The sequence below is a fragment of the Cebidichthys violaceus genome, unplaced genomic scaffold, assembly GCF_023349555.1.
Source record: "Cebidichthys violaceus isolate CVI_PGR_0920_01 unplaced genomic scaffold, fCebVio1.0.p SCAF_50, whole genome shotgun sequence".
In the NCBI taxonomy this organism is placed as follows: Eukaryota; Metazoa; Chordata; class Actinopteri; order Perciformes; family Stichaeidae; genus Cebidichthys; species Cebidichthys violaceus.
The window spans coordinates 479,438-492,882 of record NW_027176706.1 but is presented as its reverse complement, the minus strand read 5'-3'; the positions used below and the strand labels follow the sequence as shown (position 1 = coordinate 492,882).

At 43.8% G+C, this 13,445-nt stretch overlaps 2 protein-coding genes across 2 annotated transcripts; both read right to left on the bottom strand.

Moving 5' to 3' along the window:
* Nucleotides 1-736: 736 nt before the first annotated feature.
* Nucleotides 737-5,016, bottom strand: eif3i (eukaryotic translation initiation factor 3, subunit I). Its single transcript, XM_068731258.1, has 11 exons — nucleotides 4,910-5,016; nucleotides 4,386-4,478; nucleotides 4,202-4,289; nucleotides 4,002-4,067; nucleotides 3,649-3,798; nucleotides 2,902-3,029; nucleotides 2,351-2,461; nucleotides 2,092-2,181; nucleotides 1,915-1,988; nucleotides 1,664-1,756; nucleotides 737-1,201 (listed from the first exon to the last, which is right to left on the bottom strand). Exons 1-11 carry the CDS (start codon nucleotides 4,910-4,912, stop codon nucleotides 1,120-1,122), a joined length of 978 nt encoding a protein of 325 aa, XP_068587359.1. The 5' UTR covers nucleotides 4,913-5,016; the 3' UTR covers nucleotides 737-1,119.
* A 483-nt stretch (nucleotides 5,017-5,499) lies between these two features.
* Nucleotides 5,500-13,247, bottom strand: txlna (taxilin alpha). The gene is given in 12 exon segments (XM_068731273.1): nucleotides 5,500-7,411; nucleotides 7,413-7,675; nucleotides 7,964-8,059; nucleotides 8,165-8,257; nucleotides 8,375-8,449; nucleotides 8,548-8,667; nucleotides 8,760-8,954; nucleotides 10,040-10,210; nucleotides 11,445-11,536; nucleotides 11,661-11,930; nucleotides 12,124-12,382; nucleotides 13,216-13,247. Coding segments are annotated over 11 exon segments (1,689 nt in total). The 5' UTR covers nucleotides 12,374-12,382; nucleotides 13,216-13,247; the 3' UTR covers nucleotides 5,500-7,347.
* Nucleotides 13,248-13,445: the final 198 nt, after the last annotated feature.

The window sequence follows — 13,445 nt, the reverse complement described above, 5'->3', positions numbered from 1 at the left end:
CCACTACTACTACTACTATAATATAATCGTCCTAATTTCATGTTATCTCTTCTGCCCATCCTGTGAGAGGGATCTCTCCTCAGTTGCAAAGGTTTCTAAATTGTATTTCCTGTTAAAAGTATATTTTTGGGTGTCCAATGACAGAGGATGTTGTATTTTGTTGATATTAAAAAGGCAATTTGTGATATTAGGATATACAAATTCACCATTAAATAAATATTCTAAGACATTTGACTTACTTTATTTTTTATTTAGACTCTTATTTTTTTACCACATACTATACTCTGAATATTATATGGCAATCTTTACTGACTTACTGAAATACTGTATTTTTACGTTTATTTTTTTACATACTCATATTATACAATGATTATGTACATCATACTATGACTTTTCATGAGATAATAAACTATAACTCTTTTAAAGACATGCTATACTATTAGTTTTTTCCCGATATACAGTAGTAGGACTTTTATTATAACATAATAAACTTTGACTTTTTGTAAGACATACTATAATAACATTTTACATTTCATTTAAAAACATGTCACGCTTCCATTCAGGCAAAGGCCATGTTTGACTTGCCTGTCTGATTCTCTTAAAGGAACACCTGGATGGACTTTCTTTAAATTTCGACTCACAGATGTGAACTTTTAGTTTCAGCTTTTCTTGTATATTTCATTACATTATTGTCGACGGATTGAGAGTCACATAGAATAGATCACGCAGTCACGACTTGGATTCAGTAATTTTATGGTGAATTGGTGCGGAATGGCAGAACAGAAAACATATCAGATTAAATAAAACGTGGGAATCAGAGAGTGTGGGTTCTGAAGTCCGGTCACGATCGCTCCACAGATCCAGGGTACAAGAACTGCTTCTGATCCCACAAAAGACCAACAAAAACCACCAGAAACCCTCTCGTCTCCGAGATGCAGTCCCGAACCTCTTTACCTTTATTTGAAGCAACTGGTGAAAAGTACACTGATTACAGATCAGTTCAGATGAAGGGAACGAGGCAAGGTGGTTAGTAGACTGTAAATGCACTTCAGTCTGCGGTTGCTTCTTCCCGACCGGACCGAGTACGATGTTAGCGGTGTGGTGAAGGAGCCCGACTGTTTATGCCTCCAGCTCAAAGTCAAAGTACTGTGGGTCAAAGTAATGAATCCTCGTGTATCCGTCTTCTCCTCCGCTGCTGTAGCTGTAGACAAAAAAAAAACATTGTGCAAAAGGAAATGTCAGCAGCGATGCACACGATACTAAGACCTTTTCTTTTCTTTTTTTCCAACATACTATATTATTACTTTTCGACATACTATACTATGAATTCTTTGACATACTATACTATGAATGTTATTGCTGTTTTCCGACATACTATGCTGACTTTTTGTATTTTTTTTAAAAAAATACTATACTTTGACCTTTTTTCCCCACATATGACTTTTTCTTTTTTTTTTTTTTTTTTTACATACAATACTATGACTTTTATTTTTTTTAACATACTATACTATGACCTTTTTTCGACATACTATACTATGACTTTTTTTCTTCTTTTTTTTTTTTTTTTTATACATACTATGACTTTATTTTGACATACTATACTAAGACTTTGCACACGGGAGCTGTTGACCAGACCACTTTACATTATAGGTCAGTGTCTTACCTCTTGCCATCGGGGTGGAATGCCACACAGTTGATGGGGCCGAAATGACCCTTGACCCTGCCGAACTCCTCTTCATAGGCAGCGTGGAAGAACCTGAGCGGGGAGAAGAAAAAGTCAGGGGGTGAGAGCCTCGGTCTGAATTGTCCCTAGCAGAGTGGACACGGGACCAGATGCTGTGCAATAAGCCTGTACTATGGAGGTACGTTCATGTGGTTCTTTCCTGACCCGTGGAGTGAACACCTTTAACTCACCTGGCCTCAAACTTGCCGATCCTGGTGGAGGTAGTGGTGACCTCCATGGCCTCCTGTCCGCCTCCCATCACCACCTGAGAGGTAGAGACCAGATCAGTTTTGTTTTTACATCTGACAAAGCAAAAGTTAGTGGCAAACAAACGTGCACACGGTGACAGCATGCACGGCTGGACTTACATGATCCATATCGGGGGAGATGGCAGCAGAGTTGACGGGTCTCTCCGTCTTGAAAGTCTTGATGTGATCCAGAGAGGCGGAGTCAAACAGCTGAGAGGAAATGTAAGACGTCAAACGACAGGCAAGTTCAGACAAAAAGCAGGTTACCGATACATGGATTATATACAGTAAACACACCAAATCATTACATTATACAACAAAAAGTAGCAATTTGGCGACCCGCGTATTCCCGACTCAGCGAGCCGGACGGGGATCTCACCTTGGCGGTGTTGTCCTTGGAGGCGCTGATGAACATGGTCAGGTCCACGGATGTCTGGATGTCATTGATCTGCTTGGTGTGCTCCTTGGCCTTCTTGACGATCTCTCCAGACTGCCAATGAATAACACAGTCACAACATTCAACTTTAAAGATTACGAATTCAAAACAAAACGCGCTCTTTTGAAGCCAAGCCTCGTCTGAAATCACACATTCACTGAGACGGCATTTGTCCTTCTAGTTCATATTTTGTTTTGGGCTCCATAACGAATATCACATTTCTTTACTATGAGATTAAATGAGAAATGCACTTTTGAAAAACCCGCCCCTTTTTTTTGCGGTCCAATCAAATGCAAAGGATTTGATTTAAATCCCTCTTGTAACTGAGCACCTCTCAAATGTTCGGTTTCACTGGAGATGCTCAGAAGCTAAAGAAGCTCGAACTTTGTTTTTTTTCACTTGGTCTTCAAGCCTTTAAGAGCCGGTGCCACATGAACTCAGTTCATCACGTTCCCATGCTCGCTCCTAGACGGGCCGCGTCTGTCTCGACCCACCTTGGCGCTGAACTGGTTGAACTCTCCGTTCTCGTGGCCAGCGATGACGAACTCTCCCAGCGGTCCCCACACAGCGCTGGTTATCTTGTGGTCACTGCATGGCAGCGACAGGTAGGGCTGGTTGTCCTCTGCAGAGACAGAATCTCTCATTACACCACGGAGAGGAGGCGCATGTCTTCTACCACACTACGGCTGTTAAAAGGTTAAACGCGCTTTGGCTCGGTTTTGTATGAATGCCAACAGAACATAATCACCAGGTGACTCAGAAAGAACTCCTTTAAATATTATGTCCCGGTTGTAAATGACTTCATGCACTGATGTGTGACACCATGACTTTTGCATCAATACATATCTAATTATTGCGGCTAATGTAATAAAAAAAAAAGAGCCACATAAGTTACTATTTAACAGCATCTAATAACAAGAGGGGGAAATACTTTTTGCAATACTTTCTTTACAGTGTGTGATGTGACAAGTTTAACAAGGACATCAAATGAATGTAATACAGATTTAACAGTCAAAGGCCAGATGTGGCCGGCAAGTTTCTTCAGTCTAGCAGAAACTTGTTATATTGAAAATAGCTTAAAGTTGCCAGTGTGCAAAACGTTTCCTCAATCCCCTGAAAGAGGATTTCGTCTTTTACACTCAAAATAAATGAAAGGAAACATCTTATACTTTTTTTTCGACCGTGACTTCAGTGTGCTGTTACCACCCCCTCCCCCCCAGTGTGCAGTGTGTGGTGCGTACCGATCTGCTGTGGATCCCTCAGGTCGAAGAAGTTCAGGAAGCACTGGTAACCCATCTGCTTGTCTGTGGAGAACATGATGATGTTGCCGCTGAAGTCGAAGCCGCACGTTCTGACAGCGGAGTTGGTGTTGAGCAGAGCCAGCTGTTTACCTGTGTGACACGGAGACACAGGGAGTTAGTGGATCAACCATCTCAAAGCCAAAAGGAATAACCGAGTGACAGGGGAAATTGGGAAACATCTCTCTCTCTCTCTCTCTCTCTCTCTCTCTCTCTCTCTCTCTCTCTCTCTCACACACACACACTCTCACACACACACACACACACTTTGTTCTTGGACTGCAGTCCTTACATACCGGTCTGACAGTCCCACAGTCGACAGCTGTTGTCTGCGGATCCCGTCAACACGTTCTTAGTGTCCCCTGAGAGCGTGCACGTTAAGGAGCCCAACACGTATGAGAACAGCGACGGACGCCGCATCACACGAACGCACGATCGGATACATTCGTTTGAAATAAACACAACACAAACAAGCGCGTTTCTTGAAGAAGGATACAGTCACAGTCCACACACCACACGGCTCCTGTGTGTCCATTGTAGGTGCCGAGCCTCTCTCCGTTGACAGAGTACCACACGTTGGTTACCTACAGAAGGACACAATGGAGATACGTTAATACCAAACACAACAAACTGCAGGTGGAATAACAAGATAACGGCGGAGCATGTGTTCGTTATCTCACCGTGTCTTTAGCTACAGAGAAGAGCAGGTCTCCTTCTCGGTTATACTTGATTTGAGTGATGGACCTCTCGTGGCCCTGGAGCAGGATGGGTCTCTGTGGGGGGGGGGGAGACAGTCAGGTCATTTCTAAATCGGTAAAAACTGCCAGTATGCTGTTAGCTTGAGATAACAGTGCAGCCTTTGGTTTCAAATGAGCAGCAGGTGACTGACGTGCTATGGCGTTTATTATTGAGAACACTGGGTGGTCGGTGATGACGAACCAGCTATACGCGTTATGTTTATTTAATTAATCGTAGCGTATTGTACATCAGTGCAGTTCAAACAGCCGGTGAATCATCTTGCATCTCTCACAACAATGCAGCTAACAGTAGCGTTAGCCGTGGCTAATTCTTAAGCTAACGTTAGCCAGGCTAGATATGTTAGCTAGCTAAACCGGAGCTAACAGTCTCAGCACGATGAATGTGTATTTATTATAAGATATAAATGCAGCTCGCGACAGACGGTCACTAATAATTATCCACTAACCATTTTGGTCAGCTGAGTGTAACCAGTCGATCCAGTATATTCACAGCGACTCCCGTAAAAAAAGAGAAAAGATCAGCACTCGTGTTTCAGAGCGCCGGAGCAGCGGCGGAAAAGGAAGATGACGCGTTTCCGGCGCACAAAGTCAGCATAAAGTTAGCGCGCCCTCTATCGGCGGTAATATAGTACTGCACCCATATCACCTTAACGCCCAATCCCTTCAGTTAAACGTTAAAACTACAATAAAAAAACAACTTAAAGGTGTTTAAATGGGATTTAAAGGAAATATCAATGGATTTATTTAAGGTAAAGCACCAACGTACTAATAGAAAACATCTGTACACCGATATGAATATCTATAAACAATGATTCAATTCTGTGATGTGCACAAAAACTGCATTTTTGAAGACAAATCAAATTCAAATGGAGTTTTGTGGTCTCAGGTGGATTACTTACTATTATAAACTGGAGAAGAATGCACAGTGCTGCAGGTTCCCGCCTTTGCACACACCTTTTCTCGTATTGAAACATGCGTTTAAATCTTAAAATCGTTTCTAAATAAGCCAACACGGTCAATCAACAAACAACTGAAATACACACAATTACATCTTTTATTTAACAAGAAACAAAATATACAGGGCCAGATAAAAGTACTGCAAAAGACAAAAAAAAAAAAAAGGAAACATCTTTGGTTCCTTCTCATGGTCAATGAAGCTCCACGTCTACCACGGGACCAGAGGTACAATGGATCTGTCCCGTGGGAGAAATGTATGTCCGCCGTTTCTATTTCAACTGAAAAAACGACTCTATACGCTGACGCCGTGTTACCGATGCTACATATGAAGTAGTACATGAGAATGACTGAAGAGGAATGCAACGTGTGGGAGTCAAACTACGGTTCAGAAGTCCGATAGCACTTTTATTCCCACTCGGCTCAGTCGCTGCAACGCGTAAAAAAGCACCAGGAAGATGCACAACATCACGGTCAATGTCCGACATCTATCGAGATTATTAATAAGCCGAAGCAAAAATAAAGTTCTGCTGTGAGATATGTCGTCTGTTTATACAATACATCCATGCAAGACAGTGGAGTTAATGAATTATACATTCTCAGCTAAGTGCTCGTCAGTTGAGACAGCCACAGGAATGCAAACGGACAAGAGGCGAGCGCTGCATAGAGGTCCTCCAACATTCTCTAGTAGAAACCTGATTACAAGCTGCTGCCATGACCAGGGATGGGAGGAGACAATCATAGTGACACATGCACACACACACACACACACACACACACAAACACACACCAATGCACACAAACAAGCTCTAAGTGGTCGTCATTATAAGGTTATAAGCTGAAAAACATGTAAAAGAATAATGCAGCTGACAACAACTGAACTCAGGAAGGTTAGGAATGAAAAGTCATAAAATGAACACCGTGTTACATTTTCTAAATGTGTAAAATAAACAGATCTATATCTTATGTTGGTGCTCTGAAAGATACAAACATTTCAACATCAGAGATTATGCTTCAAACAATAAATACAGACGAGGAAAAAAAAAAAAAGCTGCACAAAAGAAGCAGCGTGACGCAAACAGAGAAAACAGAGGAAACATTTCCCTAAAATGGTCCACAAGAAATAACTGAAACAAAAAAAAAACAAAAAAAAAGAAATGAGAGAAATCAAGAGAGTGAGAAACATCCTTCAATGCATTTGTAGAATTCTAGATTATTTCTATGATATTAAGAAATGGACTGGCCAAAGAAATGATCATCTTCACATCCCCGTTAAGACTTCAGCTGAAAGAAAAACATTCAATTAATAGGAATGGATTTTAAAACATCAAACTCAAACACACACACACACACACACACACACACACACACACACACACACACACACACACACACACATTCACACACCTCTTGTCTTTTACCTGCCTGGACTTGTGTCATCCCGAGCAGCACTGTTGCTTTTTTTTTTCTCGCAGAGCAGTTGTGTTTGATGCGAGTCAGAAAAGGGAATGTGCAGCTAAAACACGGAGGCATTTACATGCACACCGTCAAGTAGTACTAATAATTTGATTATTACAGATTGATGCTGCCGTCATGTAAACAGGGTCAAGTGAAGGTTTACGTTGGAGTCTAGCAGAGCTGGATAACTTCTCTTTTTTGAATTATTGTGTCTGTTTTTGGTCATGTGTAACAAGTCTTCTGGAGCGTCGCCTTAACGAGGTCACTGAGTTATGGTGTGCATGTAAATGTGCTGACAGACTGTTAGAGAGCCTGCAGGGCATGCTGGGAGGACACAAGTTAACCTTGCTATCTGATCTGCGTTTCACATCACTTTCCTCTGAGGAGGAGTGGCTCGCAGGCTGGTGGCTTCATATTAGGTGGCTTGATGCTGGAGGGGGGGGGGGGGGGGGGGTGAGCAGCAGCGTTTGCTTCATTCGGCGACGGGCAGAGCCCTCGCCTCTTCTAGCGGGCCGCCCGTGTCCAGTTCTGGGTCAGTGGCAGGACCGGGAGCAGGGGGTGGAGTCCGGGACAGGGAGGCAGCCGGGAGTCTGCAGCAGAGAGTCTGTGGGCGGCGGAGAGGGGGAGTCGGTCCGCGGGTCGGAGGCGGCGGGGGGTCCCGCCGCGACGGCGTCCTGACCGCTGAGGTTCTGGACCTTCTTGTTGAGCTCGTTGCGTTCCACTTTGAGGGCCCGCCGCAGCTTCTCCAGCCGCTGCACTTTACCCTGGAGAGCTTCAAAGTCATGGTCCCGCACAGACTTCTGGAGACGAGAGAGACAGACAGACAGACAGACAGACAGACAGACAGACAGACAGACAGACAGACAGACAGACACACACACACACACACACACACACACACACAGAGACACAGACACACGTACAGCTCTTATCTGCTTCTTATAGTTGCAGCATAGTGAAGGTTTCAGGAGCTAGATGACGCGTAATCACTACAGACTTTTTGAACTGAATATCTATCATTATATAAATAAATTAAAATACTGTTTTCTAGCGATCTAAAACAAAAAAAGCCCTAAAAGCTGCTTTACCTCTTCTGACATCTCCAGGAGAGCCTTGTTGCTGCTCTCCCACCTGGACCGATACATGGCCGTCTCCTTCTCCAGCTTCTTGATCTTTTTAGTCATCTGAGACACAAAAAGGAAACACGACGGTCACGTCCTGCAAAAAAAAAAAGAAGCAGAATACGGTTCCTCCTCCTCCTCTGAATCTTCCGCCCTGAGACGCCTCACCTTCTCCATCTCCTGCTTGAACGTGGTGAAGACTTCATTGCTCTTGGACAAAGTGGTCTGAAACTCTTCGAACTTCTCCGTGTACAGTGAGAGCTGAACAACAACAACAACAACAACAACATGGTTTGATCATATTACAGCGCAAACATCGTCAATCGCGATACGACCGTAAAAGAGTGAAGAGCAAAGGCTGATGGGGGGAAAAAAAACCTGCTGCTTGAGGTGAACTTCCTGCTGCTTCATCAGCTCACACATCCTTTGAGACTCCACGGCTTCTTTCAGCAGCTGAGGAGGCAAAACACGGAAACATAAATACGCATTAGAAACAGGAAGGAGGCGCGGTGCTGGTTTTTGCAGACGTGCGAGTTAAGGAGGATAATTACAAAGTGCTTCTCTCTGTCGTGGCGTTCCTCCGACTCCTTCAGCAGCTCCTGAGCCTGTTGCAGCTTGGCGTCCACCAGCTGCTGCTGCAGGTCTTTGTGCTTCACCACTTTGTCTATGTGCTGGTCGGAGAAAAACAAAAAGCCCGTCACGCATCCCCGTAACACTGTGGAACGTTGACATTATCGCGACCTCTGAGACGCTCCGCACGCACCTCTTCTCGTAGTTTGTACTGTTCGTACAGCTTCTTCAGTTTCTCGGCCAGCTCCGTGTTCTCGTGTCGGAGGCTGGCGTTCCTCTCGTTGTGCTGCTCCATCTGAGCCTGGATGTCGTTCAGCGTCACCTGGAAGTGGGAGGTCACCTCCTTCCTTTTCTCCTCCTCCAGACGCGTTCTTTGCATTCCCTCCTCCTGCAGACGGACGGAAGGTGAAGGTGAAGAAGGCTGTGCTGCTTGTTTTCCGCTTTGAAAAGCTGGCTAACCTCAGAATCATCCTAAAGTGACCAATTCTGGTGATTCAGCAATTCACAGCGAGGCATTTCCCTCCTTTTGTAATGCACCTCCACAAACTTAGTTTGGAAAACATCTAGAAAACAAACTTTTAGCAAAATGCATCTTGTGAAGGCAGCTAATCTAAGACTACATCCACATTACTCCGTTTTCGTTTGGAAACTCATATGTTTTGCTCCGGTCACACTGAGCCTTCACACTACGCCGGCGTTTTGGAGCACCGCAAACGGAGGAGTTTAGAAACGATCCCGAAGCCGGATAACTTTGAAAACTCCGGGTAGCGTATTCGTGTGGACGGACGGAAAACGCATAAGTTTGGAAACGATGACGTAGACACCCGCGATCGACTACCAGGTTAATTTAACGCGGACAACTGATTACAGGAGTTGATGACCTTGTTGTCTTTACTAGCAGCTGTTGTCCAGTTAAAGTCTGCATGTCTGCGGAGGAAACAGCTGTTATTGGAGAGGGAGAGAGAGAGAGAGAGAGAGAGAGAGAGAGAGAGAGAGAGAGACTCACAGCGCTGTAACTAACATTAAGTCTGAAAAATAAAACATATTAAACTTTCCACGAACTGTATCTGTTTGAGTTTATAGAGGAAGATTTGAGAGAAGATCTTAAGTATCAAACACGTGCTTACGATCATTAAAGACTACTTTATTACTCTGGTTGCTTAGTTACTAAATACGACAATCTACTTCCTGTTTACATCGGCGCATGTCCAGTGATATTCGTTTCCAGGCGTGTGGTGTGGACGGAGATCATTTCGGAAACGATGGCTGAAACGCCGTGTGGACGGAGATCGTTTTCGTTACAGAGTAGTGTGGATGTAGCTTAAGGAGCCAGAGACCGAAAACTGTGTTTAAATGAACGGATAAATACACAGAAACTGGACCTTAAGACGGGCCACAGCTGCAGGAAGTCATTTACGGAGTCGATGCAGCGGTTAGGAGTCTACATGCAGGACGCCGCTGCTGTTCTGTTACCTTGAGCGTGCGGTTGTGTCTCTGTAGCTCCCTGCAGAGACTCTCCAGCTTGCTGCGAGCCAGCAGGGCTTTGCTGTGCTCGTTCCTCAGGTTGTCTTTCTCCTGGACCAGCTGGTTCTGCTTCTTCTGCAGCACTCGCATCTGCTTCTGGGTGTTGCGGTGCTCCTCCAGCTGTCACAGACACGCGGACGCAGTTTTGATGTTGTTCCACAAGATCGGGTCTGAGATTCTCGTCACTTAGTAATATTAAAACAACACTAGCAGCATCTGAAGTTAGCTACTTTGTTTTCTAATAAGCTGTTATAGTAGTATATTTACAGCTGGGTGTTATACATCTAAATCTATCGATATTGTGGTATGAGACTAAGTGTCATCTTGGATTTTGGATATCATAAAATGACATAATGGTGTTTACAGGCTGTATTACAGTAAAGTGATGTCATTTTTTTGACAGTCTGTTCTACTGTTTGTCTTAATATATCCACATCACTGATGATTATTGACCAAAAATAGCACCGACGGTGAACCCTAAAGTATCGCTATCGAGCTATTTGTTAAAAGACATTGTGATATTTGATATTCTACATGTTGGCCAGCTCTATATGTAATGTGACCTTTATGAAGCGCACACTGCATCCTTTGTAATGCGACTACAGCGCATGCATATATGATGCTAAAAAAAAACAACACGGAGGCTTTTCCTTCTGCCTTCAGCCAATAACAGCACAGCGGACCCATCTCCATCCATCAGCTGTGACACATCAGCTTCATCAAGCTCTCGTACGTCCAAACACACACACACACACACACACACACACACAGAGAGCACCCAGTAGATCATGCGAGGTCATCATAAGTGCCGCAAAGTGCTACACGACACCCGAGCCTGGACCGAGTTCACTGGACAGAGATCTGCATTGCACCACTCTGTGTCTGATGGCAGAGATCGCTGCAGCAGCTTCAAGTACGCCGACTGACTGACCGAGTCCTCGCTCACAACTCAGGAGACAAGTCATGCATTTTAGAATATTTAGAGTGGAGAATGTACATTTTAAACAAAACAGTAATCCGGTCATTTCTATGTGGACGATTGGATCAGAGAGTAATTGTGTGAGTCTTTAAAACGATAGAATGTATGTTCCCTGGGCTGTTTATCTGTTATCATTCTAACTGTATTCTCCTTTCACAAACACCACCAGGGGCCTGACTTCACGACGCCGTAATCAGCCCGACTGGGTTTCACCCTCTGAACACCAGATTTCTCTTGCAAACGTCCGAGGTAGTTTACTCCCTCAGAACGCCGTCGTTCTTGTGGATTACCGACCGTCAGATAGACCCCTCAAGCTGACCGAATGAAATATAAAGAACACAGTAATGTCTCAGTATAAATAAGGAAAACACTCACCAGTTCAGCGTACTTCTTACAGAGACCTCCGAGCTTTTCCTCCGGGGTGCTCAGTGTGTTCAGAGTCTGCATGAGAAGAGTGATCTCTTTGCCTGCGGAAACAGAGAACGGACACGATCGGAAAAACACATAACTAGTAATCACCAAATTTAGCAAACGAGCCTCTAACCCGTCAACAGTCATCTGTAATAAGCAATCACCAGAGATGCTCCTTACCCAGACCCTTCACTTTCTTCTTCTCCTGAGTCTTCTTCTGCTCCTTCTGCCCTCCGTTGCCAGCTCCGTTGACCTTGCCCTCCGGCTTGCCGCCGCCGCCGCCCCCCCGCTCGTTGCTCAGGCCGTTGAGCTCGGGGCTGTGCGACTGGCCGTTGGGCACGGGGCCGGCGTCGTCCGAAATGGTTTCCCGACAGTACGTGCTGAGGATGTCCTCCAGCTGCCGGCTCAGCTCCTCAGCCATGTCGCACTGAGAAAGTGCCGCCTCTGCAACTAGACGCAGTGAAGGGAGGAAAAAAAAAGAAAAAAAAAAGGACATTTTATTGTGAATTCTTGGACTCAGACTTGGCAAAAATGTTGAGGCACAAGATTATAGAATTATAAATCAATGTACTCTAGCCACCCGCAGTGACAGGTAGGACAACAACTCTCCCAACAGTGACCGTGTAAATAATTCAAACTTCACCTTCACTTCCTGCCCCGTCGCCTTGTGGAGGCGTGTCTGTCTGTGGAGGCGTGTCTGTCTGTGGAGACGTGTCTGTCTGTGGCGGCGTGTCTATCTGTGGAGACGTGTCTGTCTGTGGCGTCTGTGGTTCAGACTCTTTGGGGCTGTTGCTGTCCAAGCTGTCTTTTGCAGGTGACTCCATCCCTCCTGCTGCAGGCGGAGCGACCTCACCGTCCTGGGTGACAGACTCTTCTATGTCTTGTTTTTTCATCTCTGGAATCTGTTTACAAGTAGAAAAAGACACGTACAGTTAAACTACTTCCTCACGTAAAACAGCAACTGACTCACCAAACTGACCTAAAAATCAGAAATGCATGTTGCCAACTGTAGAGAAACATTTAATATTGATATTAGCAATGGGTCCTTTTCAACATACTAAAATATAATAGATAGATACATTATTAAGTTAATTTGTTCGCTACAGCAGCTTTATGATACAGATAAGCAATCAAAGTAACAGAGTAAAAAAAACAAAAAATATTAAGTATCCAAATGCACAATATATACAATAAAAAAAAGAGTAAAAAATATTAAATATAAAAAAGCACAATGTATATATTAAAAATAAGAATGAAAATAAAATAATCTATAACAATAGAATGAAATAGAATAATATTAAATTAACAGTGGTGCAAAGATTTAACCAAACAACAAACAAACAATAATAGCTGTGTAGTAAGTGTTGGTCAAAGTTAATAAGTCACAACTTATCTTCTTTCTGGTGATAACTAACGTTATATTTAGTAGTTAATTTGGATAAACACGTTCAACCACCAGACGAATTTAAGTGGAATTTCGTTGCATATTTCTGTAAGTTGGGTTAACCTTCTCGTTACAAAAAAACACTACCTTGCGTGTCAACGTTACATATGTTTATAAACGTAGCTTTAGCTTGTGTACGGACATATGCCATGACATAGCTAACCTATATTTCCTCTAAGGAGTACCAGGTCATCGCTAGCTTTCGCTTTACCATCACGTTAGCTAGCACCTGCTAACGCTCGTTAGCTTCCAGATGCGGCTAAATTAGCTTGTAAATTAATTTGTTTTTACCTCTAAAAACAAAGACGGACTACACACGTACTCGTCTGTGAATTGTATCCCGTGTTCTCTGATATTAGGGAGTTTGTTTACCTTCAGACTCAAAGGAGGAAACAGCTAGTGTGTGTCTGCGAACTGCGGGTTTCCACAACAGCGTGAGGCAGAAAAAAAAAAAGACTTCCGGTGATAACTTTGGATTCTTCTTCTTCTTCTTTGTAGTTTATAAACGGCGGTTTACATCC

What these genes read in the sequence shown, in the direction of transcription:
- eif3i (XM_068731258.1), bottom strand. An exon ending in ACTGTGGGACTGTCAGACCG is followed by an intron (nt 3,799 to 4,001) that starts GTATGTAAGGAC and finishes CGTGTCACACAG; the next exon opens with GTAAACAGCTGGCTCTGCTC. An exon ending in TCTCCCCCGATATGGATCAT is followed by an intron (nt 1,989 to 2,091) that starts GTAAGTCCAGCC and finishes TCTACCTCTCAG; the next exon opens with GTGGTGATGGGAGGCGGACA.